The following is a 27693-nucleotide window of genomic DNA, read 5'->3' as shown; positions in this document are numbered from 1 at the left end:
CTCTCTCGCGTATTGCACAAGCCCAGGTCTTGCCTCGCTCGCGAGATGCTGGGCTAAGCAAAGGAACCGACGTGGCTCGTGAAAAGCAAGGAGCTCACAATGGCTCTGCAGATGCGTGGGATAGTCACAGTGGGAAGCCGCTGAAGGCATTGTAAACGTACATCGGATAAATGTATCATCATCATCATTATCATTCGGAGAGCCCTTTGTCAAACCACTTCTGGATGAAGGCTCCCCAAAGTTACAGTTACACCTCTTCGCTCCCTGTGGAACATAAGGCCGCAACAAGCCCACGCCATGCCGGGCGGTCTTTAGCAGCTTTCTCTGCTTCACACCAAGACAGTCCCATGGCCTTTAGTTGGTTTTGAATGGTGCGTCAAAGGCTCCCAACAACGTGTCGATTATGGGTGTTTGACCATGCTTCAACCAAGCTGGTCAGTGCAGGTTGGCAAAGAAAGGGCCCCAGGACCGCTGACTCACACGCACTTGAATTGGACCGATTTTTCCCGGAACTAAATTTGATGGACCGCGAGAATTGTAAAAAAAAAAAAGGACCGTTTTTAATATACACGCTAGTTTGGCAGCTCGGCGTGCATTCTGCCGGAGGGAATTCAGGGCCGGGCCTCAATAAGCGAAATCGTCTGGGAGAATTCGGGCTCCTCAGCCCACGGACGTGCGCGGCGTGGGAGGAGTAACTTGAGCTCTATGGTTCACGGAACGGGGAACTCGTTTCGGTGTTTTCTGTCCGATTTTTTTTCCATTCTTATTTATTGGGGAGCTTGTAGTTGCACCTGGTGTCGAATAGATGTTCGCAAAGTGGACAAGTGTCCAAACATTGACTCGCAGTGCAGGAGGGAGCCTGTGTGTATTTCCCGACGTCGGTATTTTACGCTGACCGACGTACCCAACCACTGGCAGAGCCCCGGTAACATTAGGATGTACCATATTCACCGCTTAACGCATGTCCGCTACCATCAGGGACTATTAAACGATATTGCGCACCCGTGGGGCTGCATGTGGTGCAACTGCCTTTGGCACCATTATGCTGTTCGTTGATTTGGGATTCATTAAATCTTGTCAATTACGCCGCAGTAATGGGACAACGCGTGTATTATTGTCGCGCGTTACGGGCGGGCCCTTTAAAATGTGACACAGTTTACCACCACATTGCATCTGTTACAGTGCCAGAGCAGTCACACTTATTTAAAACGCAAACAATGTAGACAGGCACGTTGTGCTGTTTAATAAAAAAACGAATACAAGCTCGATTGTGTTGAGGCAATAATTGTGCGGTCAAATTGCAAAACCATTGCAGGATGTCTGAATAAAGCAGTCGAGTAGCGGTTCAAGCACTGCGCTGTGAACCTGGCCATCAAAGTTCAATTCATTGCCATGGATAATGTCGGTGGCGTGTGACATCTTTGAACCGGACCAGGCACCCTCTATTCCTTCACCAACCTGTACTGACCAGTGTGGTGAAATATGGTCAAACAACTCCAAGACCGGCTCTGTATAAAGAGACCTTCATCCAGTTGTAGACTGGATGAAGGCTACGACTGGATGAAGGCTGTAAATGATTTGTTTCATACTAATGCAAACAACAATAAAAATGTAAACACTACTTCTGTGATAATTGTATACTAATACAAACAATAATAATGTAAACAACACTATGTCTGTGATAATTGTATACTAATACAAACAACAATATTGTAAACACGACGTCTGTAATGATGTGTGTTTAACTTGAATAGTAAATAAAATACACTCTCATGACAATACTTTCGAAAAACAGTCACAATAACAAGTCAAAAGGTATAACTGCTCTGAGCAATGATATCTGGTAATCCAGCAGTATGTGTTTAACGAGGCAATTTGTGCTGATGAGACGTAGAATTTTGCTTGCTTAAACAAATGCTGCTGGATAATACTAATCTGGAGGGCCAAGAGACTAATTGGCTATGAAACATTTCATTTTCATGTAGACAGATGGACATTCCTATGAGTATTCATTTGTGTTATTCTACTCTAATATTTGATACAAACTATTGCAATACATTGTTTTAACTTAATTACAGTCCTAACTCAGAAAACACATGTCCACTTTTTCATGATCTAGTAAAACTGATCATAAAATTCCACGGTCTCAGATGTGCTCAGATGTTTTAATCCATTCTGGAATGGTGGTGATGGTGCATCTCAAATTTCGAGAACGTGTAAAAAAGACGTATTCCGTAAATGAGACATTTTCTAAAACTATGGCGAATGACTTTCAAATATGACACCACGTAACTGTTATTATACTACTAAATGTTTTATGTTCACTATAAGGTTGCCTAATTTGTGAAATTGCCCCGAATCAACATTCAAACTATCAATTTTGTCAATTTAACAATTACTCAGACTCCCTGTTCACTTGTGCACTGTCTCCTGGCTAATTTGGCCAAGCACATTACACTACAGGTCGTCAGTCAGCCACAGGCTCTGTGGACACAGTAACAGAGGGCCTATGACCACATCTAAATTCCCAATTCCACCGAGTTCCACAGGCTGTGACCCAGTGTCAATCACGTCCCACATTTTTCCTGGGGCTATGCAAAGAAGCAGCCTCCAGCGAGCTGGCCTCGCACCCGAGGGACCAAATGGGTATCCTCAGAGCTGACAACGGGGACGAGTGGCACGACCGATAATCCCTTGATCGACACTTCTTTTACAACAGCATGGAGCGAGGTGGCCGAGTGGGTCAGGGGTCAGCGTGCTGTGCCGTTACCGCTGAGATTTTGGGCTTGAATCTGGGTTTTAGCTCACTGTGATGAAACCAGCTTTTAAAGTTTAGAATATTGATGGTCTTAGCCTGGTCACCAAATAAATGGACATTTTTTTTCCCCGTCATGTTAAATCTGGGTTTCACTTAGTTTGTCACAATTTCAGCTCTGGAAATTATAAATATCAATTTGACGGTCATGCAACAAACATTAACTCGTCGTGTTGCGTGTGGGAAAGTGCGCCACCTAGTGTGAGAATTAGAGATCTCGGAAAGAAAGTTATTTGAAAATCTGCTTGTGCAGACCGTTATATAAAGCGGGATGATTCACTTCTCCACAGGAGTTCTGAATGGATGGGACATCACGCCGTACAATGTGCGGTACAACCCCAAAAGAGCATCGGAGGGAAGTTCAGCACAAACGCTCTTCATCTCATGGCATGAAACTGGAATAATATTGGGGGCCAAACAAAGAGAAGCATGGATCAAGGCACACTTACCAGAAGCATGGAGCCACACGGCTCCACAAGCCAGCCGCTGCGAGCTGTCAGGGGGTCGCAGGGCAGCACAGTGATGGGCAGGTCCCAGCTGAGCGTCTCGGCGCGGACGCTTTGCGCCCCGCGCCACACACAGCCCAGACCGGGCGCGGATCCGCGCTGCAGCGGCGGCACAACCTCCGGCTCGACGGCCACCACGAACTGGAAGTGGAGCCGCCACCGCACGCTCACTGCAAAGCGGTGTTGAGCCATGGCAAACAGAGCATCACATGCCACGGATAGAAACTAAACGTAGAGTTAAGCGTCGTAAAGAGCAAACGTCGCAAGAGCAAATGTATGGCAATTCAATATGAATATATATAAGTGCAGCAAGAAATGTAACGTGGATTTATACAAGTGAAATCAATGTAATGAAGTGCATTGGAATACGCAGAATACGTAAATACGCATTGTAAACGGCAATGTAAAATTATGGTAAAATATAAAAAGAGAACACACACTCGTATTGATATGAAACACGGTTGGCGTCCTTGCTGTTACATTACTCATGCTGTGACAAAGCTTCACATGTGTTGAACATCCCAGGACATGTCCTTGGTGTACATCCACAAGATAGACGTATTATTTTGCTCTTGTTGTTGAAAGATTCTTCCTTTAAATTTAATTATTACATTCTGTCCCCCATAATTTGAGAGTGTGTGTTTAGACTAATGTGTTGTGAATCACAGTAACTGTGTGCATCGCATTCTGCGTACTGGAGTGGAACACACGTAATTCACAGACGGCAGCCGTCGCCTTTCTTTTTTCAAACGAGTTCTTATAATGATGGAAATAATTACATGGTGTGTGCACACAGGACAAATTAATGACAGTTTCTGGGCATACTATTTCACAACTCTTTTTTGTGAAGTGGCAGAAGGTAAAAAAAAAATATATAATAATTAGGTTCAATTCATTGAAATAATGTGATGCATCAGATATTTCTTCAGTGTTGCCTTGCTTGATGGATGATGTTAGTGATGACGGTGATGTTTATAATTGTACTGTGGATGGTATGAGGTTAGAACTATTAGACAGAGTGGTTCAGCAATGAGGTATGGATGACAGGAAATATATTCATTCAAACACATTACTCGTGACAGCAACATTAATAATAATTGACTATGTTACACTGTGGCAACTGCTTCTTCTTGTAACATTACCGTTCTATTATTGTTCTTGTAATGAGGTGGAGTGGTGGCCTCGTGGTTTGAGTACTGCACTAGGAATCCAGAGGCCCAGGATTTGACTCCTGGACATGGCTAATATCACCCATCGGCACTGACCAACGTTGTGAAGTATGGTCAAACAGCCCACAGCACCAACACTGGGTGGCGAGGCCTTTATCCGGCAGTGGTTTCATAAAAAAAAAACCTAAACCCTTTTATGATTGCAATTTTTAAATAATGTAATTTAAGTAATGCTTATTAAACATAATGTGCCATTATTAAGATAACGCTGATGTGTTACGTTTATAACAGGTGCGTTTGTTTTACGTGAAGAGAGTATTGAGGTCTGCTTGTTAAATTGCGATCTATACATAAATGGCAAACATAAAACTGTGTTCTGTGCTGCCATAAGTGATTGTGGGGAACGAATAACACGTAAAGACACGAAGGTCTCATCGACGGTCAGACGGACGGTCGCACTGAGGGCCTGATGGGCAGATGGACGAACGGATGTACAAACAGGGAGACGCACGGACAAACAGAGATACGGGACAGACGGACAGACAAAATAGGGAGATGGGACAGGTGGACGGACAAACGGACAGTCGCATGGACGGACGAAGCGACGGGCGCTCACCGAGGGGCGAGCTGAAGCTGGGCGGCGCGTGCAGGGGCACGGGGAGGGCGGCGTGCGTGCGCCCCGTGTGCAGGCACAGCTCGTGGTGCGACGCGTGCGTCACGGGCGACGGCGAGCGGTGGCGCTGCTGGCATGTCGAGGCCTCCACCCTCTCCTGCGCCTGCAGCAGCACGGAGAAGTGCAGGCAGCGCACCTCGCCCGCCGAGAAGTCGATGCTGCAGGACACCTCCTCGCCGAGCCGGTACGCGGTGCGCGCCACGCTGAGCCGCCCCACGCCGCCCTGTGGGCTCACCACGTTGAGCGCACCTGCAACACGCGTGCCCACCAACACCCCCCCAGGCAGGTGTGTCAGTGCTGTTAGCGGTGTTGCTAGCACCACGTCCCGACCGCCTTCGTCTCCCCAGTGCTGAAGTTTATTGTGGTTGAGTCGACCGAAAGGGGGGTACGCAGGACCAGTTTACTCGGCACTGATTATAGTATTGAACTTTTGTCGCTGGGTTTGTAGCAGTGCGTTAACCTCAATGCCAAACTCGTACACACACACGCATGTACGCACACACGTAGACTTATTCTGAGAAGTTAGGCGGTGCTTCGGTTGACATTTTGGGTCAACCTGCATTTGAATCCAAAACATGAGGTCGATTTTCAAATCGGTAATTTTGTTCGGACATTGTGACCCCGAAAATTGCCAAGCAGAAAGTTAATCACGTCCGATCTGTTGGAATATGGTTACAATTTATGCCCATCAACCAGTTACTACCTCAGTCACTCACAATCAGCTGTTTTGTATTGCATATATGCCATAGTTGTATGAGATCAGTTTATATTATGGTTCTTCACATTACAAAATTGATTTTCAATTACGGGTACGGGTAGCCGTTTGCGACCCTGGTGCGGCCGGGTACGGGTACGGGTAGCCGTTTGTCACTCATTTCGGGTAGGGTACGGGTAGGGAACGGCTACCCGTACCCGGCTGGGTACGGGTACCCATTTGCGACCCTGGTGCGGCCGGGTACGGGTACGGGTAAGGAATCAAAACCCGTTTGCGACATCTGCTCCGCTGGTCACTGCGGGTTGGTGAGATTGCAGATCATCGATATTAAAGCGTGGTTGAGTAGAATCATAGATTTTGCTGCACTGTCCTCTGATAACAAAGCAGACCCGCAGCAGCCTGCAGCACCAGTTTTATGCATTGTGGTCAACTTTCAAAGCACTATCGAGGCTCAAACCCTGCTTCGCTTCCAACTTCGGATGAGATCATACTCATTCTGGGTGATTTAGCCATAAGCGTTTTATCACCATGGTCAGTAAAAGGCATATGTTCACACAAACACAGATACAGGCATGAGATGCACAAATATTTTGCTTGTCGTGTGCTGCTGGGAATAGCAATTCCAACTGCATCCTCACGTACATGGGCGACTTCGAGATATGACTTCTGCGATCAGATCCATTGCAACATCGATGAGCTTGCTGCCACCCTGCTTGTCCGAGTCCCACTCCTTGTCTTTGCCATCGTCACCGTCATCATCATCATCGCCATCTCCGTCGTCCAAGAATGGGTTAACAGGTGCCACCGTGCCATCGTCTTCATCTAGGGGCCGGTAGTCCAGCAGTCCTGCCGTTCGTCACACAATCGCAGGGAGATGCTTTGTCTCATTATTGATACGGACAAAATTAATTCAACATCAACTTAATTTGCTAATCATGTTGGGCTTCCAAGTTCATTGGAAATCCTTACACGAGACTCGTTTCCAGAAGGGCCTTGCTTTGGAATGTTTGGCAATTCAATATGAATCAATACCGATTTAAAACAACCCAGAAAACCTTGAAATCAATCAATGGCTTGCTAATTGCTAGAGTACTACTTAAGTACAATTTGTTGGATGCCTTCCTATAATTAAGTTACGTCATGAAAAAAATCATGTTAACCAACACGATATATTTTTAAACATAACCCATTCTAGCTGAATTGGAAGACTTTACAATCTACTTTGATAGTGCACTGAGGGAGGTTAAAAACATTGCCTATATATGTTTATGAAAAGATTTACCGAGTTCACGAATTGGCTGACCTGATCAAATTTGGGGGAGGGGTGGTGGAAATCGCATCCTCTCACACCGACGTTTAAAAACTAAGAACGGATAAATGTTCGACTGTGACGAGACTTAAGAGAACGACGACTTGAAATCCACAGAGTGGGACTAAACTTCCACGGGTCGTCCTCAACTAGACTAAGACTACGATTTAAAAATGCTGAGTTGAAAGCCAACGAATGCATGCCATATCTAGGGGGGTGGGGTGGGTTATCATGAGAAAACTTTTGAAAGGGCCTTGCTGTTTATTTGTTTCTTTACACTGCATTTGCATGTTTGCTTATGGTTTTCATAAAAGCAGTTTCTGGTTAACACAGGACTAAAGTAATAATGATTTCTTTTTCATATAGTGCCATATAGCCAGAGCATCTCACAATAGCAGCTGTCTCTCGTGGGCATAAGATGACTCAGCATCTGACCTAAAAATGGGTATGCCATGTGGGGGCGATGAACGATATGGATAATCCCAATTGAGTAAATTAAGGTAACACTAGATAGGATTTATATGCTCCATAATAATGCCAATGATTCATTTTAGTTATGTATTCCTATATAATTTTGTGTCAAACTAGGACCCATAACTTTTAACATCTGGCAGTTCACCAGCATTTATTCAATAAAAACTGACTTTGCTGATGACAGTGTATTCCGCCACCAGTGCAGAGTTTGCTTGTACTGCATCAATGCTGCTGAAATTATTCACGTCCAGAAGGTCGTGGGCTGAATGTACGTATGTTGAACTTCTTTCGCACCGTACGTAGACAACCTCACTAATCGGAGGTGTGGGAAAGACTGGCTGTGTAAAGAGACAGATATATAAAGGAGCCGTATCATCTGCTTATATATCTGGATGGATTCTAGATTTGAAGCTTTCGTGACTGTAAAGATTCATATTCTTAGGTTTTTTCGGTAAAGTCACGTAGGTAAAAAATTAAAATTAATAAAAGTAAAATAAAAATAAAATAAAAATCACGACGTTTCAGAGGCAACACAAGCTTGACGGGAGCTTGTGTTGCCTCCGAAACGTCGTGATTTTAATTTAATTTAAATTTTACTTTTATTAATTTTAATTTTTTACCTACGTGACTTTACCGAAAAAACCTAAGAATATATCTGGATGGAGGCAAGGGCGAGGGCGGTGGCGAGGGGGGAAGGAGGATGCCAGCACCTTGGAGCACGAGTACGCGGAACGGCACGCGCAGCAGTGCGGTGGCGTGCGTGCCCTGCAGCCGCTGGCAGCCCACGGAGAGGCGATACGCGTAGCGCACGGCCTGACCGTTCAGCGACGGTGGCGCGTCCGCGGGTAGAGTCTCCCTGTACACGACTGCGCGCCGGCGCGCGGGCAGTGAACGGGGAGAGTGGGCGCAGGGCAGAGTGGTACATTTCACGATCACATTGGACCCTTCGGTCGTAATTAAATTCAATTGTACGCCCAGCTTTCGTTTGAGCAGGTAATATTGATGTGCAGTATTATTGGCATGTTTCACGGCAGGAGATCAGCGAGGGGCTAGGTTGGTACATTTCACAAACACGTTGATTCCTAGGGTTGGATTTTAAATAAATTATACACGATTTAAGTGGGTGGTGAGTCGTATTACCTTTGCAAGGGAAATATGGGGAACCAACCTTGTGAATAACGCAGTAGGCTATCACAGGTTCATTGATATATTTGTAGGATATTATCATCAGCAACAGCAGTAGCAGCAGCAGCAGTAACACACGTATCACTGTTATAATCACCACCAATAGCGCTTGTTTCAGCCCATACAAACATATCACTGAACAATTGCAAATTGGACATGTTCCTCCCCATGAATACCCCAAAACAGCACTGAGACACTGCCTGCCTTGCCTGTTGATTTACAGTTGATATCTGACCATCATAATCAGAATTGTTTTTTGAAATGATCACCATATTATTAAAATACCCCCCAAAACCCACATCAGTGTCCTGTTGTGTTTCTATTTAATTTATACCTGATGATGATTGCTTGTGTTGCAATCGAAACGTCGTATGCTAGTATTTAATTTAGTTGATTATTTATCTTTATACGTGACTTTACCGAAAGAACCAAAGAATAGTGTCCTGTCGTTTTAACAAGTGCCCTTGCCCTGCTCAGTCAGCAGCGTGCCCTCTTGCGCCAGCAATGACTCAACCCCATTCCAGTGGAGTTGTAAACTTAGCGATTGCGCCGCTAAATTGAACAACATACATACAACATTTAGCATTTCTCTAGAGACAAATACTGGCATGAGGACATTATGCAGATCTAGCAGTGATTCTAGGTTTGTATTAAGATTATTTTGGATCAATTTACTCTGGGTAATTGCTAAATTGTCAAGGGACATTGTTCCAGTCTCTAGAAGGTACATCGATCGACATCTAGTCATATTTTTAGGGTAATTTGGAGGTGGTAACACTGCTTTCCAGTTAGAACTCTGGCCGTGAAGCAAGAGAGACCCAAAATCACTGTGAAAAGTCAATGCCCCTTGTTTGTGCCTCTCATCTCCTCATTTACGGCTCTGGTTTCCCCTCTTTTAGCCCCATGTGCTCGTATTTAGTTCTTTGCACACTGCATCCTCTTTGTCCCCACACAGATCTCTAGGGTCCCCCATTCGCCCGCACAGACGACCCCTCTCACAAGCCTTGCTCTCCCCTGGAGCGAGGCGTAGGTCACAGAAGAGGATCTTCGGAGGAGTGGAGAGAACGCACTGCCCCCTCTCTCCTGCCAACGGCAAAACACAGCAGTAACAAGCTGAGCTTGTCGCAAATGTCATCTATGGAAATGCATCATCATCCTTATCATCAATAGCCAGGAACAATCCACTGCTGGATGATGGCCTCGCATCTCACATGGATTGAGTTTGCTTGTGGAAAATGTTTGTTATGGGCATTAAGCATCATTATCATCATCATCAGCCATAATCAATCCACTGCTGGATGAGGGCCTCTCCAAGCAATCCCCCACGGGATGAGCTGGCTTGACACAAATGTAGCTACGGAATTTCTGCAAGTGTCATTGAATAGGTGGGATGGAGTGGTGACATAGTGGTGAAAGTACTGCACTATGAATCCAGAAACCTGAGTTCAATTCCCAGCTACAGCAAACATTGGTGGTATTATCTAAACCGGTCCTGGGCCCCCCCCCCCCACCAATCTGCACTCTACCAGGGTGGTGAAGTATGGTCAAACAACCCCGGTGTGGGGAGGTTTTCTTTCAGCAGTCGAATGACAAAGGGTTGAGAACTGAATGCATAAAGTAGGCACTTAAATCACAATTACTGCATGCTAAAGCACAGTTATTACTATTATATTCTTGGCTCTTTCGGTAAAGTCACGTGAATATCCACAGCAAGAACATTTTCTTGATTTGGATTTCACACCTGATGATGATTGCTTGTGCTGCAGTCGAAACGTCGTGAGAATTTTATTGTTTAATATTTTTATTATTTGATTATTTCCCTTCTACATGACTTTACCAAAAGAACCAAGAATATTAATCCCTGCATTCACGAAAGATTTAAATCAACTGTTGTTACTGTCAAGTTTTTCAGCCGTTAAAAATGCACACCATGCTTCCCAATGTATGGTTGGTTACAGTATGAGCCAGAGCAAAAATTACTTCCACCTAAGGTTGAAAAACTTTCGTCGCATGATTTATTAACATACCTAATAAGAGCGGATCACTTGATAACTCACTCATTTCAAATGGTGATGGCAGAATTCACTTATTGGTCACGTCAAACAATTGTAACCACTAAAGTTATGCTAATTCAGGAAGGCAACCGACAAGTGATATGTATGCTATTAAACAATTCTGAGATTTCAAAACACAACATAAGTTCGGTAGTAATAGTTTCGTTGCACATCCCGCTTGGCTCACCAGGGCGCGTCAGTGAGTGCTGTAGGAAAGTTACCTTGTAAAGTGCAACTGTTGACAACGTTTTGTAATTGTGCAACACACAGCAAGCAATCAGTACAATGTTTCGTGGGATGTTGTTGTCAATTTTCCTGCTACGTGTTGTAACCCTAATGTGCAAGTACATTTCGTGCAGACGAGTAGAGCGCTGAAAACAGTCGGTCGGTAAATTTGTACAGAGTGCAACGAACCATGCGCTGAACATTTTTATTTTATTTTACCAGGTAAGGCCCAATGAGCTATATATATTTTTTTTACAGAAGTGACCTGGGCACACATGATAGCTCAGCGAAGTGGTTTATCATGTGGACATTACATTTTATAGAAGCCAAATCCGTTAAACGCATGTTTCTAAATGTGAATTAAAATCCACACGACCACAGAGAGAACGCGCAAACTCCAATTATACAACCGTCAGGGTCGGCATTCAACCCACGACCTCCTCCATAACTGGCGAGGCAGTTAATACCTCGCCACCACGGCGCACTGAACATGCAGTCAGTGTAGTCACTTAAAACATGCAGTCAATAATGTAACATTCGAAACATATGCAATAGAAGAAAGGGAGTAGACCACCACTTCACCAACCTGCAATGAACAGTGCGGTGAAGTATGGTCAATCAACCACGAAATTGTGTGGGGAAGCCCTCTTTCAGCAGTGAACTGACAAAGTTCTATACATGTACTATATAATACATCACTTACTAATGCTATTTCATGAAGATTGTATGATGACAGAAATAATTCACAGCCCATACTTCACCAGTGCTGGTCATGCTGGGACGGTGTAAGAGGTTCCCAGGACCGCTTAAGATATCACACAAAACTGATGTTAGCCATGGTAGGGAATTTAACTCGGGTCACTGGGTTCATAGAGCAGTGCGTTAAGCACTCGGCCACTACTCCAATCCATTTCTATAGTGCAGGGCTATCACAACGGTGGTCATTTTCACAGATCATTACAATGTGCGGCACCATGCTTCTTCACCTGGTCATAAGCAAAAGCCCTCTGCCTATTATAAATTTATAGTCGACAGTCTGTTCACAAAGCCCACCCATGATTCTGATTCTGCAGGAAGGGCTGCAACCTGTGTGTGTATTAGGGCTGAACGATTTGGGGGAAATATCTAATTGCGATTATTCTGACAGATATTGTGATTGCGATTTGATTTGCGATTACATTTTTTAAGTCAAGCTTCAGTTCAATATTCACTGTGTAATAGATTTAAAACATGAGATGGAGCATTACGACATGAAACCATCAAAATATTAACTGCTCTATATATTCTAATGCAAGGATGAGAACTTAAAATACACTTGCTTCCAACATGTATTCATTTAAATGTTTTAATTGAAATAGAACAATCAAACAGAGAACAATTGTTATGTTAAATAATAAAATTATAATAATACAACAATTCCAATAAGAAGGTAATAGGACTTTTCAAATCGCAAAAAAAAATTGCTAATCGCATTGTTTCAAATTGCGATTTCGACTTGAAATCGATTAATCGTTCAGCCCTAGTGTGCATACGACAACAGACACGCCCTGGGTGGGGCGGGAGTGGTGGCCGTGCGTGTTGCATGAGCACCTCGGTTGGGCACGAAGGCAGTTTCGCTCATGGCCTGGGAACCGGGGATTCGAGGACTCGACGGAGGAAGGGCCACGTGGACCTCGCTGACGAGCATCTGACAGTGGAGCTGCACGCTCGCCCATGCCAGAGTCTCACTGCCGCTCTCACTGTTGGCAAAAAACGAACACCAGTCAGTGCCCCGACCTTTGAGAGCCGAAGCAGATTTTATGCCTCTCGCTAGGATTTCATTTCCCACTGGGTCGGTGGTAGACTGGAGGCGGAGGCTAATAAAACGTGTCTACACGCACGGCTGGGCTTTGGTTCTTTCAAAGTCGTGCTTGCAAATCCCAAAGGTGTCTTTTCATTTTCACCTCCATGTTAGAGAAACAGCACATTTACCGCATTCTGTTGTAATCTTCGGAAAATATAAGTGCAAGCGAACAAGAAAAAGTGCTCAGATATTCCGCCCGCTTCTCAACCTGTGATCTGAATTGTGTGTTATCAAGTCAGCCAAGCTATGGTTCATCTTTTTGGACTGGTAAACCGTCATGTATGTCAGCAAAAAAAATGCAGTTTTCCACACTTAATGGCATTATATTCCACTATGGTTCTGAGTCCGTGCCTGTTGTATCGGGCTCTGAATGGAAGTGGCATGCTACTAGCAAACAGGGTCAAAATTAGAGATATCGTGGACGTGGTTTGTCAGGTGAGGACATTTTATGGGTTGCTGCCACTCCCCCTCTGAACTTCCAATTCCTTAGGGTTATGGGGCCTCCAGAAATGTTAAAAGACTTAAAACAAGGAAGGCCTTTTGCGAAAGAAGGAAGCTACGAGTTGCAAATGTGAATACATTTACAACAAAACATTTTTACATTTGAATGGTGGTTGTTGATAAACCTGAAAAGCTGGTCCCGTGGCAGTTGCATAGACTAGTTTTAAAATTGGAATTTTACAGAGGAAAAAGTACTCTGAGCCTTTTGAAAATGAACACTTCGCTCGTCTATGACTCTCTGTCAATACGAGTGTGGATTTCGTAAGAGCTGCTGTGAAGGCAGGTGTGTGCCTTTCGAGTGTGTGCCGTTCAATATGTTTAGGGCGTTATTTACAGTGGTGGCATTCAAGTCCAGCTCAGGGAGTTGACGTTGGCTCAATGTGTTTTTTTATTGCAACATGCCGCAAGTGCGACTGAGATAATAAAATACAACGATGGCTGGCAACGTAATTTAAAAACAACTCGCCTCACCATACCCGTGGGGGCCGAGTATCAGAAAACATTCGGTTCCCTGTTGCCACTTTGAGCCGTTCACAAACCCCCCTTGATCTTTATCAATGGTAATTACGTATCGCGCTGGGAACAAATCTCTACATTTACAGGCAGGCAAACGGTTTTTGTGTTACCGATCAAAAAGCTCCATTTAAAATGAAGCCACCACTGGGCTTATAGTTGTGCTGAAATCTCTAAAAACAAAGGGATGCTGTCAAAGGAGAAACAAGTCATGCTGCACTTAACCAGCGGTTTCGAAATTCAACCCACGTGTCCATGTGATGCACTCAACGGACGTGTGCGTAAAATGGCAAAATAATTAACATATGACTCGAAAACGGAAAAAGTTAAATTTTTAAGTAAATACAGTACAATGTGTGGTGTGAGGACTTAAAACTAACCATTGGGCTTAATACTACTCCTAGCCTTGAGCTTTCCAGTATATACTCTATCACTAGCCCTACCCATGACCCCAACAACACCGTAACCCATAACTCCGACCATAACCCTAATGCACATGTTTAATTTCATTTGTTTTCATGTAACTGAGTTAACTCGTACTGTGTAACAGGAAATGAGCAGCTGTGCCGGCCATAATTCCACGAGTTTCCTTGTGGTGAGCTAACTGCGTTTTGCAGCCCTGGTGAGAGGAAATATGGTTGTTGACATTGTAGGTCGAGTTTTAAGTCACCTCACCGGCCGGCTGAAGAAGGAAGCCACACCTCGGGGTTGGTGAAGGTCACAACGCACTCAAGAACCTCTCCGGCCAGAAACACCGGCCCTCGTGTCAGCTCTGCCACCATCTCAATCATGTCTAGGCCCCGATCACACTGCAATGCAACGACACACGTTTAGAAACACAAGTTCCATCAGTTGTGAATAGCTGCCAACCGTCCTGGTTTTCCCAGAATTGTCCCCTGTTTGTGGTAGCCATCCTGGAACATATGTAAAGTTTTCCTGGGGGCATTAAAGGTCCTGTTTTTTGCCACTTGCATTATAAGACACACGGATTACAAGACACACTTATTCATAATGAAGGGTTTTGGCTTATTCATAATAAAGTTTTTGCCAGAATTGGCAAAATAGCCTGATGAAGCTGGTTGTAATTCCCAGTGAAACGTCATACTCAAATTGTAAATGTTGTGGGTTTACTCGCAAACACACCGGTGTGCTGAAGTAGTAACTAATTGTCACGTTTTGTTTACATGGCAAACCTTCCTAATTGGCTTTGTCGGGTGGTGGTGGGTTAACGACACACTTATATCTCGGTGATCTAACCCAAACAACCCTTATTATACTCTTTGGTTCTGTCGGTAAAGTCACGCAGGTAGAAAAAATAATAGATCACGACGTTTCGATCGCAACACAAGCAACCATCATCAGGTGTGAAACAAACACAGCAGGAAGACTGCTGACGTAGGAGAAAGAGTATGGATTCCTGCAGTCACGAAAGCCTCAAATCAAGATTGAAACCTTATTATGAATAATATAGGTCGCGAAAGCCTAAGTGTTAAAAAAGACACTTATTTTCCATGTATTTTAAAACACAAGTTGGGTGTGTGTCTTATAATCCGGTAGGTGTGTGTGTGCGACTACTGTATATAGTTCATAATAGAGGTTTTTGGGTTAGATCGTGCAAATATATAAATGTGTCGTTAAAAAACCCGCCACCACCCGACACAGCCAACTAGTAAGGGTTGTCACGTAAATATAACGTGGCCAATTCGTCACGAGTATAGCACACCAGTGTGTTGGAGAGCCAAGCAACAACATTTACAATCTGAGTACGACGTTTAAATAGTTGTTTTATTGAAACCGGGCACACTTTTTGGGTGCTTCTTATATGCTGGAGCATCTTACACTCCAGAGAAATCAGTAATGATACACTGCTCAAGACAATTGATTTACATGCAGTTCTCCCCTTCTTTGGCATTGTGAGATATTCTTTAAATTACCTGGTAAACCCTCGTCACAGTGTGTGTGTGCTTTGTATGAAAAACCATAGCTGGGAAACTCCAAGCGTCAAGGATTGCGTTGAGAAAGGTCACCTTTCAACGTCGATCTCCTGCACTCGCTTGTTGGCACTTACTATATTTTTGTAGAAGAATTGCTTTGCTGTCTCCCTTACCCTGGATTAAGGTGATTGAAGGATGCTTCAGGAGCAATGACTTCAATCACAACCTCCACTCAATGGGAGTTCGCTCCTTTCCTGCTGCTGCTCACATGGTCTCCGTCTAATTTTTCTAACTCTCTACGCAAATTAAAGTTTCGGGTCAAGAACTTTCTTCGGATTCTGCAAATGTGGACACTGACGCCGGCACCTAATGGCATAGGGTGCCGCGGTGGCGAGATGTTAACTCCCTTGCCTGGTATGCAGGAGGTCGTGGGTTCGATCCTCTACCCTGGCGCCTGTATATTTGGAGTTTGCACGTTCTTGCTGTGGTCGCATTGATTTTTGTCCGGCTCCTCCAGTTATTCCCTCCACATTTATAAACATGCGTTTCGAGTATTTGGCTGCTATAAATGTCCAGATGATAACCAATTTCGTTGAGCTATCACTTGTGGCCAGGTCGCTTCTAAAAATGAGCTATATAGCTCAACGGGTCTTACCTGGTCAAATAAAAAAAACATTTACCCTTGAAAATGACGTCATGGGATCTTCAACGTCCACGGTGAAGTAATAATCAGGGCGGCCGCCGGATACGAACCGCGCGACCCTCCGCAAACAAGCCGAACGTGCTACGGTTAGGCCATGTCACCACTCAAATATCTTCCCACTATGAACGACAATTTGGTATAAAGTAGTTTTACAGTGAGGGAATGACGCTATTTGTTGAAAACTGTCCAAATCGATCAAAAAGGGTCGCCCAAACCTTGCAAATGTAAAAACGTGTTTTTTGACTGACAACTACTCGGTCGGCTTCCGTAATGGCTATTTAAATACTTTCGCGGACAATCACATGCTACAGAATCCATGCGTATTCATGATTTTTGTTCGAGCCAACGTCAACTGCCTGAGCTGGACTTGAATGCCACCACTGTAAATAACGCCCTAAACATATTGAACGGCACACACTCGAAGGGCACACACCTGCCTTCACAGCAGCTCTTACGAAATCCACACTCGTAATTGACAGAAAGTCATAGACGAGCAAGTGTTCACTTTCCAAAGGCTCAGAGTACTTTTACCTCTGTAAAATTCCAATTTTAAAACTAGTCTATGCAACTGCCACGAGACCATCTTTTCAGGTTTATCAACTACCACCATTCAAATGCAAATATTTTTGTTGTAAATGTATTCACATTTGCAACTCATAGCTTCCTTCTTTTGAAAAAGGCCTACATTGTTTTAATTCTTTTTACATTTCTGGAGGCCCCATAACCCTAACCCTAAGGTGATGGGGAGCGGGGAGATGAGAGGGAAGAGGGAGGAGAGATTGTGGTAACAGAAAGATAAGACAGAGAGATCCCTAACCCTCCCTAACCGTTCCCTAACCCATAAACCACAAACCCCCACCACATTAACCAAGGAATTGGAGGTTCAGAGGGGGAGTGGCAGCAACCCAGAAAATGTCCTCACCTGACAAACCACGTCCACGATATCTCTCATTATGACCCTGTTTGCTAATAGCATGCCACTTCCATTCAGAGCCAAATACAACAGGCACGGACTCAGAACCTTAGTGGAATATAATGCCATTAAGTTTGGAAAACTGAATTTTTTTTCGCTGACATACATGACGGTTTACCAGTCCAAAAAGGTGAACCATAGCTTGGCTGACTTGATAACACACAATTCAGATCACAGGTTGAGAAGCGGGCACAATATCTGAGCACTTTTTCTTGTTCGCTTGCGGAATATAATGCCATTAAGTGTGAAAAACTCAATGAATGCGAGGTGGTACGGTCCATTCATTTCACTCTCCACCCCCCCCCCCCTATCGATTAGCGCAAGTTGGTATCGCCCAACGCGTGGAGAAAAAAAAATGCATACGTCACCGCACTCTATATTTCCTAGCACGCATAAGCAACGCCCGCGGCGGGTCACGTGACCGCCTCCTCCCCCCTCCCTTCCTCGAAACTCGTTGGCAAAGGCGCGCATGCGTAGTGGGAAATCTAAACCGCCGCGACTCGCCGGTAACGAATGCAACGAAGAGGGGATCATTGCAGCCGCCCGCGCGATAAGAAAATATAGGACGACAAGCGACACGAGGCTCGTTGATGCTGGTGAAAGCGAGCAATTGGCGGTGCATTGAACAGCCGTGCGTGTGCGTGTAGAAGCGATTGGAAGGAGATTATTTAGCAACGCTTACCGCTCGATCACCACCCCCCAATGCCGCCGTCTCCTCCTTCTCAACCAACTCAGGTTCTCGACAGGCGCAACCCTCTCGTTTCAACGAACTCTTTCTTTGAGGAATCGATTAACACTGTTAAGTTAACGCGGCGTTTTGGTTCAGCTAACTGTAATCTATGCTCGTTTAATGCGACAAACTGTTGCTTTTTTCACCTCACCTCAGTAATTTCCAATTGCTTTTTGGCGCTTGCGTTGTTACTATTATTGTTGTTTGTTATTGTTATTATTAATATTGTTGTTATTATTAATATTGTTATTATTGTTTGTTGTTGACGCAAAGTCGTTCGCGGTTCGGAGTTGACGGACGTGGCCACGTCTCTACAAGCGTCTGAGGGGCCATCCGCTCAGCGCGAGCGCGGGGGAGGGTGGGGCGGGGAGGGGGGCATGGAGGGGGGGGGGGGGCATGGAGGGGGAGGGGGCTGGGGGGCGTGGGGGCTGGGGGGGCAGGGGGGGGGGGGGGGGGCATGGGGGGGAGGGGGCGGGGGCTGGGGTGGGGGGGCATGAGGGGGAGGGGGGGGGGGCATGGAGGGGGGAGGGGCGGGGGGGCATGAGGTGGCGGGGGGCATGGGGGGAGGGGCGGGGGGCATGGAGGGGAGGGGGCGGGGGGCTGGGGGGGGGGGCATGGAGGGGGGGGGTGCGGGCATGGGGGGGAGGGGCGGGGGGCATGGAGGGGGGGGGGCTGGAGGGGGAGGGGGCGGGGGGCATGGAGGGGGGGAGGGGGCGCGGTCATGGAGGGGGCGGGGGGGCATGGAGGGGGAGGGGGGCATGGGGGGGGGGGGCATGGAGGGGGGCCGGCATGGAGGGGGGGGGGGGCATGGAGGGGGGGGGGGCGAGGGGGGGTAACCCAGACGCGTCCGCTTTGCGTATTGGGGGGGGGGTGAAGCCTCGGTAATGTGTCGACATTGTTGGCCTTCAAATGAGTTAGATAGTCCGGCGGTGGACTATCTGTTTGCTTAAACACGTTAATATTATTAATCCATGATCGTTTCTGCGTGGATTAAATATGGGCCGTTCTATAGGATTCGCGGGGGGGGGGTTGCTTCAGGCGAACGTACTCAGGTGGAGGGGGGGGGTATGAAGTCCGCGTGCCTACAGGGAGGGGGGCAGGGGTCAGGTTTTGACAGATTTTTGCGTTCCTACTCAATGGATGGCCCCTAACTCGTCCACTCCGCCACCTCAGCGTGTCCTGGACAATTATCAATAATTAATTATTAAAACAAATGTGTACGTCTGAATGCGCCTCGATTCAACTCGCGTTTCTTGGGGCAGGTGACACGAGCCCGTGAGTCGTCCGTCTGGAGTGTTGCTGGCTCGGTGGTAGTGAGTGAGAGCCCCCCCCTCTCTCTCTACCCCCACCACCCTGGGGGTGCTAGGCGAGATTCGTGTTAAATGTGCACGAAGATGCAACAGCGAGCCTGGTCCCCTTCTCACGTTCTCTTCTCACGCTGTGTGAAAATGCCTGAGGATCTTGGCTGCTGCTGCTGTGAGCGTGAGGCTCACAGCCGAACGAGTGAGACTTGAGAGGTTCTGCAAAGGGGGGGGGGGGGGGGGTCGTGGATGTGAAGCGGAGTTTTAAAAGAGGCGGAGATGTGGTACCAACCTGTTTTGTTTCCCTTATGTTTAATTTGCTAAATTGCGGCGACAGACGAAGCCCGTGGCTGCCGGGGAGGGGGTGGTGGGTGTCTGGCAAATGTGTGGCGTGTCTTGGGAGAAGATGCTAAAATTAAATGCAATAACATTTTTATTTATACAGCGTCGAATTTGGAGCTTATTTTGAAGATACTGTACTATAAACAATGAGCATGTTTATTTTGTTGAGAGGCGGGCACTCGTCGGCAGAGGGGGGGGGGGGGGGTCTTGAACCTGGATCTGAACAGCGGCTGTGGGAGAAGGCAGTTCCAGACAACGGGAGCAGCAGAGGAGCAAGGGCGACCACCCACTGAGCAAAGGTTGACTTGGGGATTCGATAGGAGGCCATGGTTGCTATATCAGAGAGTACTTTTGAGGCGAGTGGAGCTTTACAAATGTGGACTAATAGAACCCGGTTTTGTTCGTCAGGGTTAATGTTTGAACCATTGCTATGGTTAGGATTACGGAGTGTTGGGCTTATGGATTATGCTGTCAGGGTTATGGATGGTGTAATTCCAGGGCTAGGGCTATGGTTAGAGCAGGGTTATTTCAAGAGTGCTAAGGGTGGAGTTATGGAACAGTACGGTACTTTCTACACGATGAACCAGGCGACATGAGTTCAATTATACTCTTTGGTTCTTTCGGTAAAGTCATGCAGGTAGAAAAAATTATAGATCACGACGTTTCGATCGCAACTCAAGCAATCGTCATTTTGCTGAAGCAGTTTCAGCTGTTTTCTTGCTGTGGTTGTTTCACCTGATGACGATTGTTGCGATCGAAACGTCGTGATCTATTAATTTTTCTACCTGCGTGACTTTACCGAAAGAACGAAAGAGTATGGATTCCTGCAGTCACGAAAGCTTCAAATCAAGATTGAGTTCAATAATGTTCTACGGTTTATATCAGAAGCGAGTCATATTTGTGTTCACGGGGTTCTTTTCAGGGCAAGAGTCGTGATCTTTTTATGGTTAAGGCTTGGGGTCAGGGTTGGTATGAGGTCCGAGCTATCAATAGTGCTAAGCTAGTGTCAGCGTCAATGGCTTAGGTGAGAGGTTGTGGTTAGGATTAAGGATAGTTAAGATGGAATATCATTAATGCTGCAATTATTTGTGAGCAAAGTATCTTCAGCGAGACTAATACAATATTAGTAACGTGTTTCTTCAATAAAAGTGCACTGAAGAAGTCAAATACATTATTGTGTTTGACTATGTGGAAACAACACAGATCATGTTTTTTTCAGGTTGCACTATTTTCACAACAACGTTTTGGCAACATCCCCATGTGCATGACTCTTCTCAATTTTCATGCCAAGGCTGAGCCTGGGTGTAGCTCTCTAATCTTCCATCTGAATGTCAGCTGCCACTAGCTCATTTCAATTTCCTCATTCTGTGTATGTGCGTGTTTTAATCGAACACTGTAATCAATATATACATGGGATTGGGTGTGGTGGTATAGTGTTTCATTTTGCGAGCGACCAGGGTTTGAACTCTTGACAATTCACATCACTGCTTTTATTTCTAGCACTCACTGATTTACTCTTGCCGATCGGTGGTCAGTCGCCTCTTTATTGTTTTTATCGTGCAAATACTACCAAGGTTACTGTTCCTGTGAATTTCACTCATTGATTTCTTCTCTACGATGCTGAGCACCTGGTCTTCCAGACTTGACTTTTATTTCATCCATACTCTATTGAACTAGCATACTGCGGGTCAAAACACTCACCTTTGAATCGTTGCTCATTTCAAGAAACGCATTAACTAATTTCTACTTCACCTTCAATTAAGCTGTTTTGTTTGCTGGTCGCTCGGCATTTTGGGGTTTTGGGCCTGTGCCTTGTAACTGTGCCAACTCGGCTTCAGTACCTAGTGTGGTCCAACATAGCATAAGGTTACCTGGCTCCACTCCGTGTATGAGTCAGACTTAATCAGTGGGCGTTGACAGCATTTGGTTTAAGTTATTCAGGCAATAAGGGGGAGGGCATCTTTGTTTTAATATAATTGGGGCAGGAATTGATTTTAGTTGGTTTGTTGCTTGTGACACGCTTGCACAGTCTACAGCAATCTGAAACCTCGAGCCTCAGTGAAATCGGGCCAGGTTACTTGGTGTGTAATTTGAGTCGCTCGCCGTAAAAAGCAGGGCTTTTGAGGCGTGATCTTTGTGCTTGCTTTGGTTCATTTTCTTAAGTGATCATTCCATTACATAGAATCCACCCGTGCAGGAAACCCTACCCCCCTTCTCACTGGTTTCACATTCATAATTTGCATCTTACCCCTCATCTCCTTCTACGCAGCCCCAAGTCACTCAGGCTGAAAGACATATTTTGTAAACATTGATTTGAAAGTAGGCACTCTGCACTTTGTGTTTATATTCTGAAACCGTTATATTTATTATTTTGAGCCATGTCTCATATTCAGATAGTAATCTTTTTTGCATTTGAGAAACATTTCACACCGTTCACACCAAGGCAGGTGTTTAGTGAGCATGTTGGACAGTTAGACAAATAACCTTTTTCAGATCCTTCAGCAAAAACATTTGTCAGAGAGGAGTGCACATCGATACAGCTGAATGGTGTGTGCATTTGATGCTCTTTCAGTGTCAGTAATTTTGTCAATGAAAATTATGATCACCAAATGGGACAAAAGAAGAGTCATTTTGTCTGTCCCGCAGGCTGTATTGGGACCTCTTCATGTAATGCGAGTAAAAGTGGTATTTGATTATACTTCACCACACTGGTCAATGTGGGTCGGTGAAGATGGGGAGCACAAATGGAAGGGCATTGGAGTACAATACAACAATTGATTTCTTTGCACTGCCGTCTGCAGCGCATCACATACCCCCACATCCAAGCACTATTCATGCTTAGCTCTGTTTAGCTCCCGGGATCTGATGAGATGGGATGGTTTGACAAGAATGTAACTCTCCTAATACATATTGTCCCACAATAATAAATATAGTGGGCTCATTTACATTATAAAGTGTGTTAACTTCAATCTTGATTTTAAGCTTTAGTGACTGCAGGAATTACTCTTTGGTTAACTTCCTACAATAGGGATGCGAAGTCACAAAAAATCCTTCACCATCATTACCACCACAGCGTTATACATACACTTATAATAGGAAACATGCACTGGGCTAATATATTTGGTGGCACTCTTTATTAAAAGCACACGGAGAGCATAAATAGGCTGACTGCAAGCCGAAGACTGCACTTTGCATTGCGATGTTTTAAACACTGGGGAATTTGAAGAAGGTTAACATGGACAGTTTTGAATGGACGTGGACAGTTCGTTTTCCATCGGCAGTTTTGTTTCCACTCCAGAACAAATCCCTCCAAAATGTAGGGCATCATCGCCGCTATTGTTGGGATACTTGCTGCATATAAAGTAGCGCCTGTCTCTCTTCTCTTGAGCTTCCCTTTCAGATTGTTTCCTATTTTCACATTGATTTTGTTCTTCTTGTAATGCCATTTGACTGTGACTTTTGTCAGCTTGCCATTTTTTGTGAGTGCGATGTTGATTTTGGATTATGATTTTTTTGCCCACGTTTGTCACTTGTTTGTGGAATTCTAAACTTGTACTTTCCCTGCTCCTTTATCTGGATTACAGAAATTGATAAGTTTTATTGCCAATGACACATGCTTGTAGGTACAAATGCTTTTTTGTTTCTCCTCGGTGTTCCATTAAATTTAACAGCCTTGCAGTTTGCTACAGCCGAGTAAATTATTTACCATGAGCTAGCAGCCAGGCATTTTCCATTACCGGAGGGTAAACATTGGGTGGATTATATACAACAAAAAAGACCTTGAATATAATTTAAGTAAAAACAAACTTTACTCTACAGAACCTCTATTTCCTTTGTCAAAATTCTAATGTTTGAGACCCTACCAGTGGTAAACCAGTTTTACTACATTCGGTAAAAGTGACATAATAACTGGCACGGAAAAAATTGAAGGCCAGCCCACCGCGTTGCTGCTGATTGGTTACAGAGTTATTTATTTTTTAAGTAATCTTCTCTTTATTACCTTCCCTATTTAGTCGCGTGACATAATTATTTTCACCGCGCTGCTCTGCTTTTTTTTGCTTGCTCAGTAACTCGCACGAGGGTTCGTGGCGACAGCTCGCGGCGGCCGGCAAGACGTGGGAAGAGGAATGGCTTCGGCATCGGTTGCGGCTGCTGTGGGTCCCGACAAGGAGGAGGCTCCCATGATGCGCGAGTACGGTGGGGCCACGCGGGGCCGTGGCGTGCCTGAGGATGGCTGGAGGATTTGCCTGAAGCACGAGTTCACCGAGAAGAGGAAACCCTTCCACCTGCAGAACATATCGCCCAAGCAGGTCATCGGCTTCTTTGGGATGGGGTTGAGGTGAGCGCTTTACTTTCTTCCGTCGCCTCTTGCCTCACAGGTTTTATATTCACTGGGTGCATTATTCAGCTTCATCGTGAATGGTTAATGTTTTGGGTGTAATTCAAAACTCAAACGCGGAAAACCACTTTACATTTAAGAATCTCGATTTAAAGCTTTCGTGACTGCAGGGATTCATCTTCTTGGTTCTTTCGGTAAAGTCACGTAGAAGGGAAATAATAAAATAATAAAAGTAAAACATAATAAAATAATTCTCACGACGTTTCGGCCACAACGCAAGCAGCCGTCCTCAGGTGAAGAACAGATTTAAGAATCTGTTTTTACGTGACAATAAGAACACGCGACTGTATATTTATTATATATATATATAGTTCGCCACATTAAACAATAGTTAACACTTAATTTTTGTTTATATGTTTTATGTGGTGGGACATCTATGAAGGAGATTTATTGTCTGCTTATTTATTTTGTTACTTGTGTTAGCGACAATGAAGCTAATTGTTATTTGTTTTACGTAGGTACTTGTGGTTTTACCAGAAGAAAAAGAGGGTAGAAAAAAAGGCTCCGTTCATCGATCTTTTCGACTCCCAGCCATTACGACAGATTTATGGTACGTACGCAATGACACCCACATGTTTTTTTAATGAGCCGCTATGGCAACTAAGACGGTTTGGTCTTGAGGTTGGAGGCCTCTGGTCTCCCACATTCGTATTGTAAAGCAATAAAGAAAAGGATTTACAATCTTGTACCTCGGACAGACTTGTGGCTGTCTACTTTATTGTTGCAGCACTAAAATGTGTTGGTTTTCTTTTTGTGTCCAGTTGCTTTAGAATTCTTTGTGATCATTACAGGATAACAAATGGACCTTTGCAAGCCAACCAATTTCATTCTGAATAAATGCTGGGCTTGTTTTAAAACAGCATTTAGAAGTCTTATAGTGGGAGTAAGCCTGGTGGTCAAAGTCCAAGATATTTTTTTTATAATTCTTGGAACTAATTCTCATAACATTCCTATGTTGTCAAAGGACTGCCTAAGTTTCACTTCAATGCCAACTTGTGAAGTAATCCTGAATCATTAGAGTGGAAATATTTTATTCACACCCTTGAGTCTGTTTCTCCAATCACAAAGATAAGTTGTGCAATGTACAGCCTGTTGGTTTAACTGCTGCTTTTGGTCAGGAAGTTACACCCTAAAGAGTAAGGTTCAGAATTATGTTTTCTTTAAAGATGTTTTTTTTGCTGGTTTAAGAAAATATCCCCTGAATTGTGACTAAAACCGGTTCATAGAACGTGTCTTTCTTATATTATATTTGAAGGTTGTGAAACTATTAAATGTGTTTCTTAATATTAAATATAACAATACTTTAAATTTACAATTAACTCTTTGAATCGATAACTTTTTTGACCAATGCATTGGCTTCAACAGTACATATATTTGTTTTGCCAACTCTAAGTCGGAATACTTTAATAAAAGAAAAAAACTGGCAAAAGAGGTTTAGCAAATCTTTATTCTCCTTGAAAAGAATATTGCAGCAGAAAAGTGTAAATATATATGTTTTATGTAAAGCCATTGCTGTGAAAAGATTTGTACATGATTTAATGAGCATACTGAATGCTCGTTATCAGTTATCAGTAGCAGTGACGCGCGGTCATTGATGTGCCTCTAGGCGTTCCACTGGGTGGTATTGGAGGTGGCTGCATCACAAGGGGATGGAAGGGGGGATTTTGTCGCTGGAATCTGCAGCCCGGCCTCTACGCCTACGAGACCATCTCTGCGGACCAGGTGCTCTTGCATTCACGCTCGCTCGCGTACACGAGCGCTTGTTTCTTCACACATTTCAGGCGGCACTCAAAGCTTTACGAGCCATTGAACAGGAGGACCTTGTACTCTGCCACTAGAGTAATAGAAATGCAAAGTGTTGGCAAATGGAGAGGAGACTAAAGTGGCCCAGGATGCTAATGCTGGTGGGTTCGAATCTGGGTTTCAGCCACTTCTGGTTAAACTACATTCTCAATTGTAGTGAGTTGATGACAGAGTGAAACAACATTTTTTTTTTGCCCCTGGGTAGTAAGTTTTATTTCCTCATTGCTTATGCCTAAAAAGTACAGAAAATGGTTATTTCCCCCACAAACTTTGCTTTTGTGACCAGGACAAAAAAGCAAAGTTAATAATCCACTCCATCAATAACACTGTAACATTGTTTTTTGTTCCTGGGTAGTAAATGTTATTTCCTAATTGCTTATGCCTCAAAAGTACAGAAAATTGTTATTTTCCCCACAAACTTTGCATTTGTGACCAGGACAGTGATATTTAGAAATTTACCAATTTTCAATGAGATAACGTGGTGTGCATTTGTGTCATTCCATCACATAAAGTCCTGGTCACAAAAGCAAAGTTTGTGGGGAATAATAGCCATTTTATATACTTTTTAGGCATAATCAATTACAAAATAACAATACCCAGGGACAAAAATCGTGTTACATAGTGTGATTATCGCCTGATCACAAATGACTGCATAAAAAAAAGGCGACATTCAATTAACGTTTTCACCTCATTGGCATTTTTCAGCTCTGGAGAAGCTTGTGAGAGGGTTGATCACCTGTGGATAAGAAGCAATTGAATGGCCTTCATCAGTGGCTCTCATGATGCCGATAGCACATCTGAAATATAATCGGCATAAAAAAGAAAAACAATTTGGCAAACAATAAAAACTGATTTTGTATTCCCCTTTCAGAGCAAGTAGGTAATTGTAAATATCGTTATTATGTGGATGCGTGTGTGTGCAGTTTACGGTGTGCGTTCGGCGGAACGGGCAGACCACGTACCAGCAGGTGCTATCCCCAGATCAGCCTCACTCGCTACAGAATTGGAACTGGGGCTTTTGCGGACGCTTCGCTTACTACCACGCGCTCTACCCTCGTGCCTGGACTGTCTATGAGCTCCCGGGTCAGGGCATCACGCTGACCTGCCGGCAGATATCACCTGTCATCCCCAATGACTACAAGGTTGGTCGCTTGCACACAGCCACCATTCCATGTCTGTTATGGAGGCAAAAAATATATTGAGCCCACAATTGAGTCAGTGGTTCGCACACCCTAGGTGCTGTCATTTTCTATAATAAAGATATACATTCTTAGAAGGCTAATGCCAACAAAAATCGAACCTGTAAATCACGAGAATGACTCATCCTACTAGATTAGACAAAAATTTAGTGAAAGGGAGGGACAGACGGTGGTCACCTCCAAAGGACGTGTGGGCTGCTCGTTATAACAGAGAAATAGTGCAGGCCATAAAAGCACAAGCTTTAAACAACACCGAGAAGTGTCGTGTTTTTTGCAGAAAGCACAAATATGTAAGTTTAAAAAAATATTTTGGAGATCATTGAGGAC

General features: G+C 44.5%; 2 protein-coding genes across 11 annotated transcripts in view; one reads left to right on the top strand and one right to left on the bottom strand.

The window, feature by feature from the left end:
* Nucleotides 1–154: 154 nt before the first annotated feature.
* LOC133343799 (RAB6A-GEF complex partner protein 2-like) lies at nucleotides 155–18668 on the bottom strand. Of its 8 annotated transcripts, none has more exons than XM_061553638.1 (9): nucleotides 18275–18668; nucleotides 14658–14791; nucleotides 12716–12864; nucleotides 9846–9929; nucleotides 8372–8527; nucleotides 6521–6724; nucleotides 5107–5412; nucleotides 3265–3491; nucleotides 155–1458 (listed from the first exon to the last, which is right to left on the bottom strand). In XM_061553638.1, the coding sequence occupies exons 2-9, from the start codon at nucleotides 14771–14773 to the stop codon at nucleotides 1294–1296; spliced, it is 1407 nt and encodes a 468-aa protein (XP_061409622.1). In that variant the 5' UTR covers nucleotides 14774–14791; nucleotides 18275–18668; the 3' UTR covers nucleotides 155–1293. The 8 variants fall into 8 exon arrangements, with proteins under 8 accessions (XP_061409622.1, XP_061409623.1, XP_061409624.1 ...); XM_061553639.1 differs by having other exon boundaries at nucleotides 18474–18668; XM_061553640.1 differs by lacking the exon at nucleotides 9846–9929.
* The window catches only part of GBA2 (glucosylceramidase beta 2), a 28006-nt gene continuing 18376 nt past the window's right edge, over nucleotides 18064–27693 (top strand). The window contains exons 1-5 of one of the 3 annotated variants that reach the window (XM_061553635.1): nucleotides 18064–18327; nucleotides 24033–24304; nucleotides 24823–24914; nucleotides 25971–26086; nucleotides 27091–27309. In XM_061553635.1, coding sequence (XP_061409619.1) covers nucleotides 24093–24304; nucleotides 24823–24914; nucleotides 25971–26086; nucleotides 27091–27309 — 639 coding nt within the window. In that variant the 5' untranslated portion in view covers nucleotides 18064–18327; nucleotides 24033–24092. Of the gene's footprint in view, nucleotides 18328–20245; nucleotides 20265–24032; nucleotides 24305–24822; nucleotides 24915–25970; nucleotides 26087–27090; nucleotides 27310–27693 lie in introns of those variants that run through there. The other 2 variants (XM_061553637.1, XM_061553636.1) reach the window with 2 other exon arrangements.

This window comes from Lethenteron reissneri, chromosome 18, assembly GCF_015708825.2.
Source record: "Lethenteron reissneri isolate LAM-NWPU_2019-01 chromosome 18, ASM1570882v1, whole genome shotgun sequence".
Classification (NCBI taxonomy): Eukaryota; Metazoa; Chordata; class Hyperoartia; order Petromyzontiformes; family Petromyzontidae; genus Lethenteron; species Lethenteron reissneri.
The sequence above is the reverse complement of the archived record's forward strand: the minus strand, read 5'-3'. Positions and strand labels throughout refer to the sequence as shown.

Coding starts and splice junctions, on each gene's coding strand:
- LOC133343799 (XM_061553638.1), bottom strand. CDS start 14,773: ATGATTGAGATGGTGGCAGAGCTGACACGAGGGCCGGTGTTTCTGGCC. Junction 3,492..5,106: donor CAGCTTCAGCTCGCCCCTCG/GTGAGCGCCCGT, acceptor ACCGCTTTGCAG/TGAGCGTGCGGTGGCGGCTC. Junction 1,459..3,264: donor CGTGTGGCTCCATGCTTCTG/GTAAGTGTGCCT, acceptor TGGTCAGTACAG/GTTGGTGAAGGAATAGAGGG.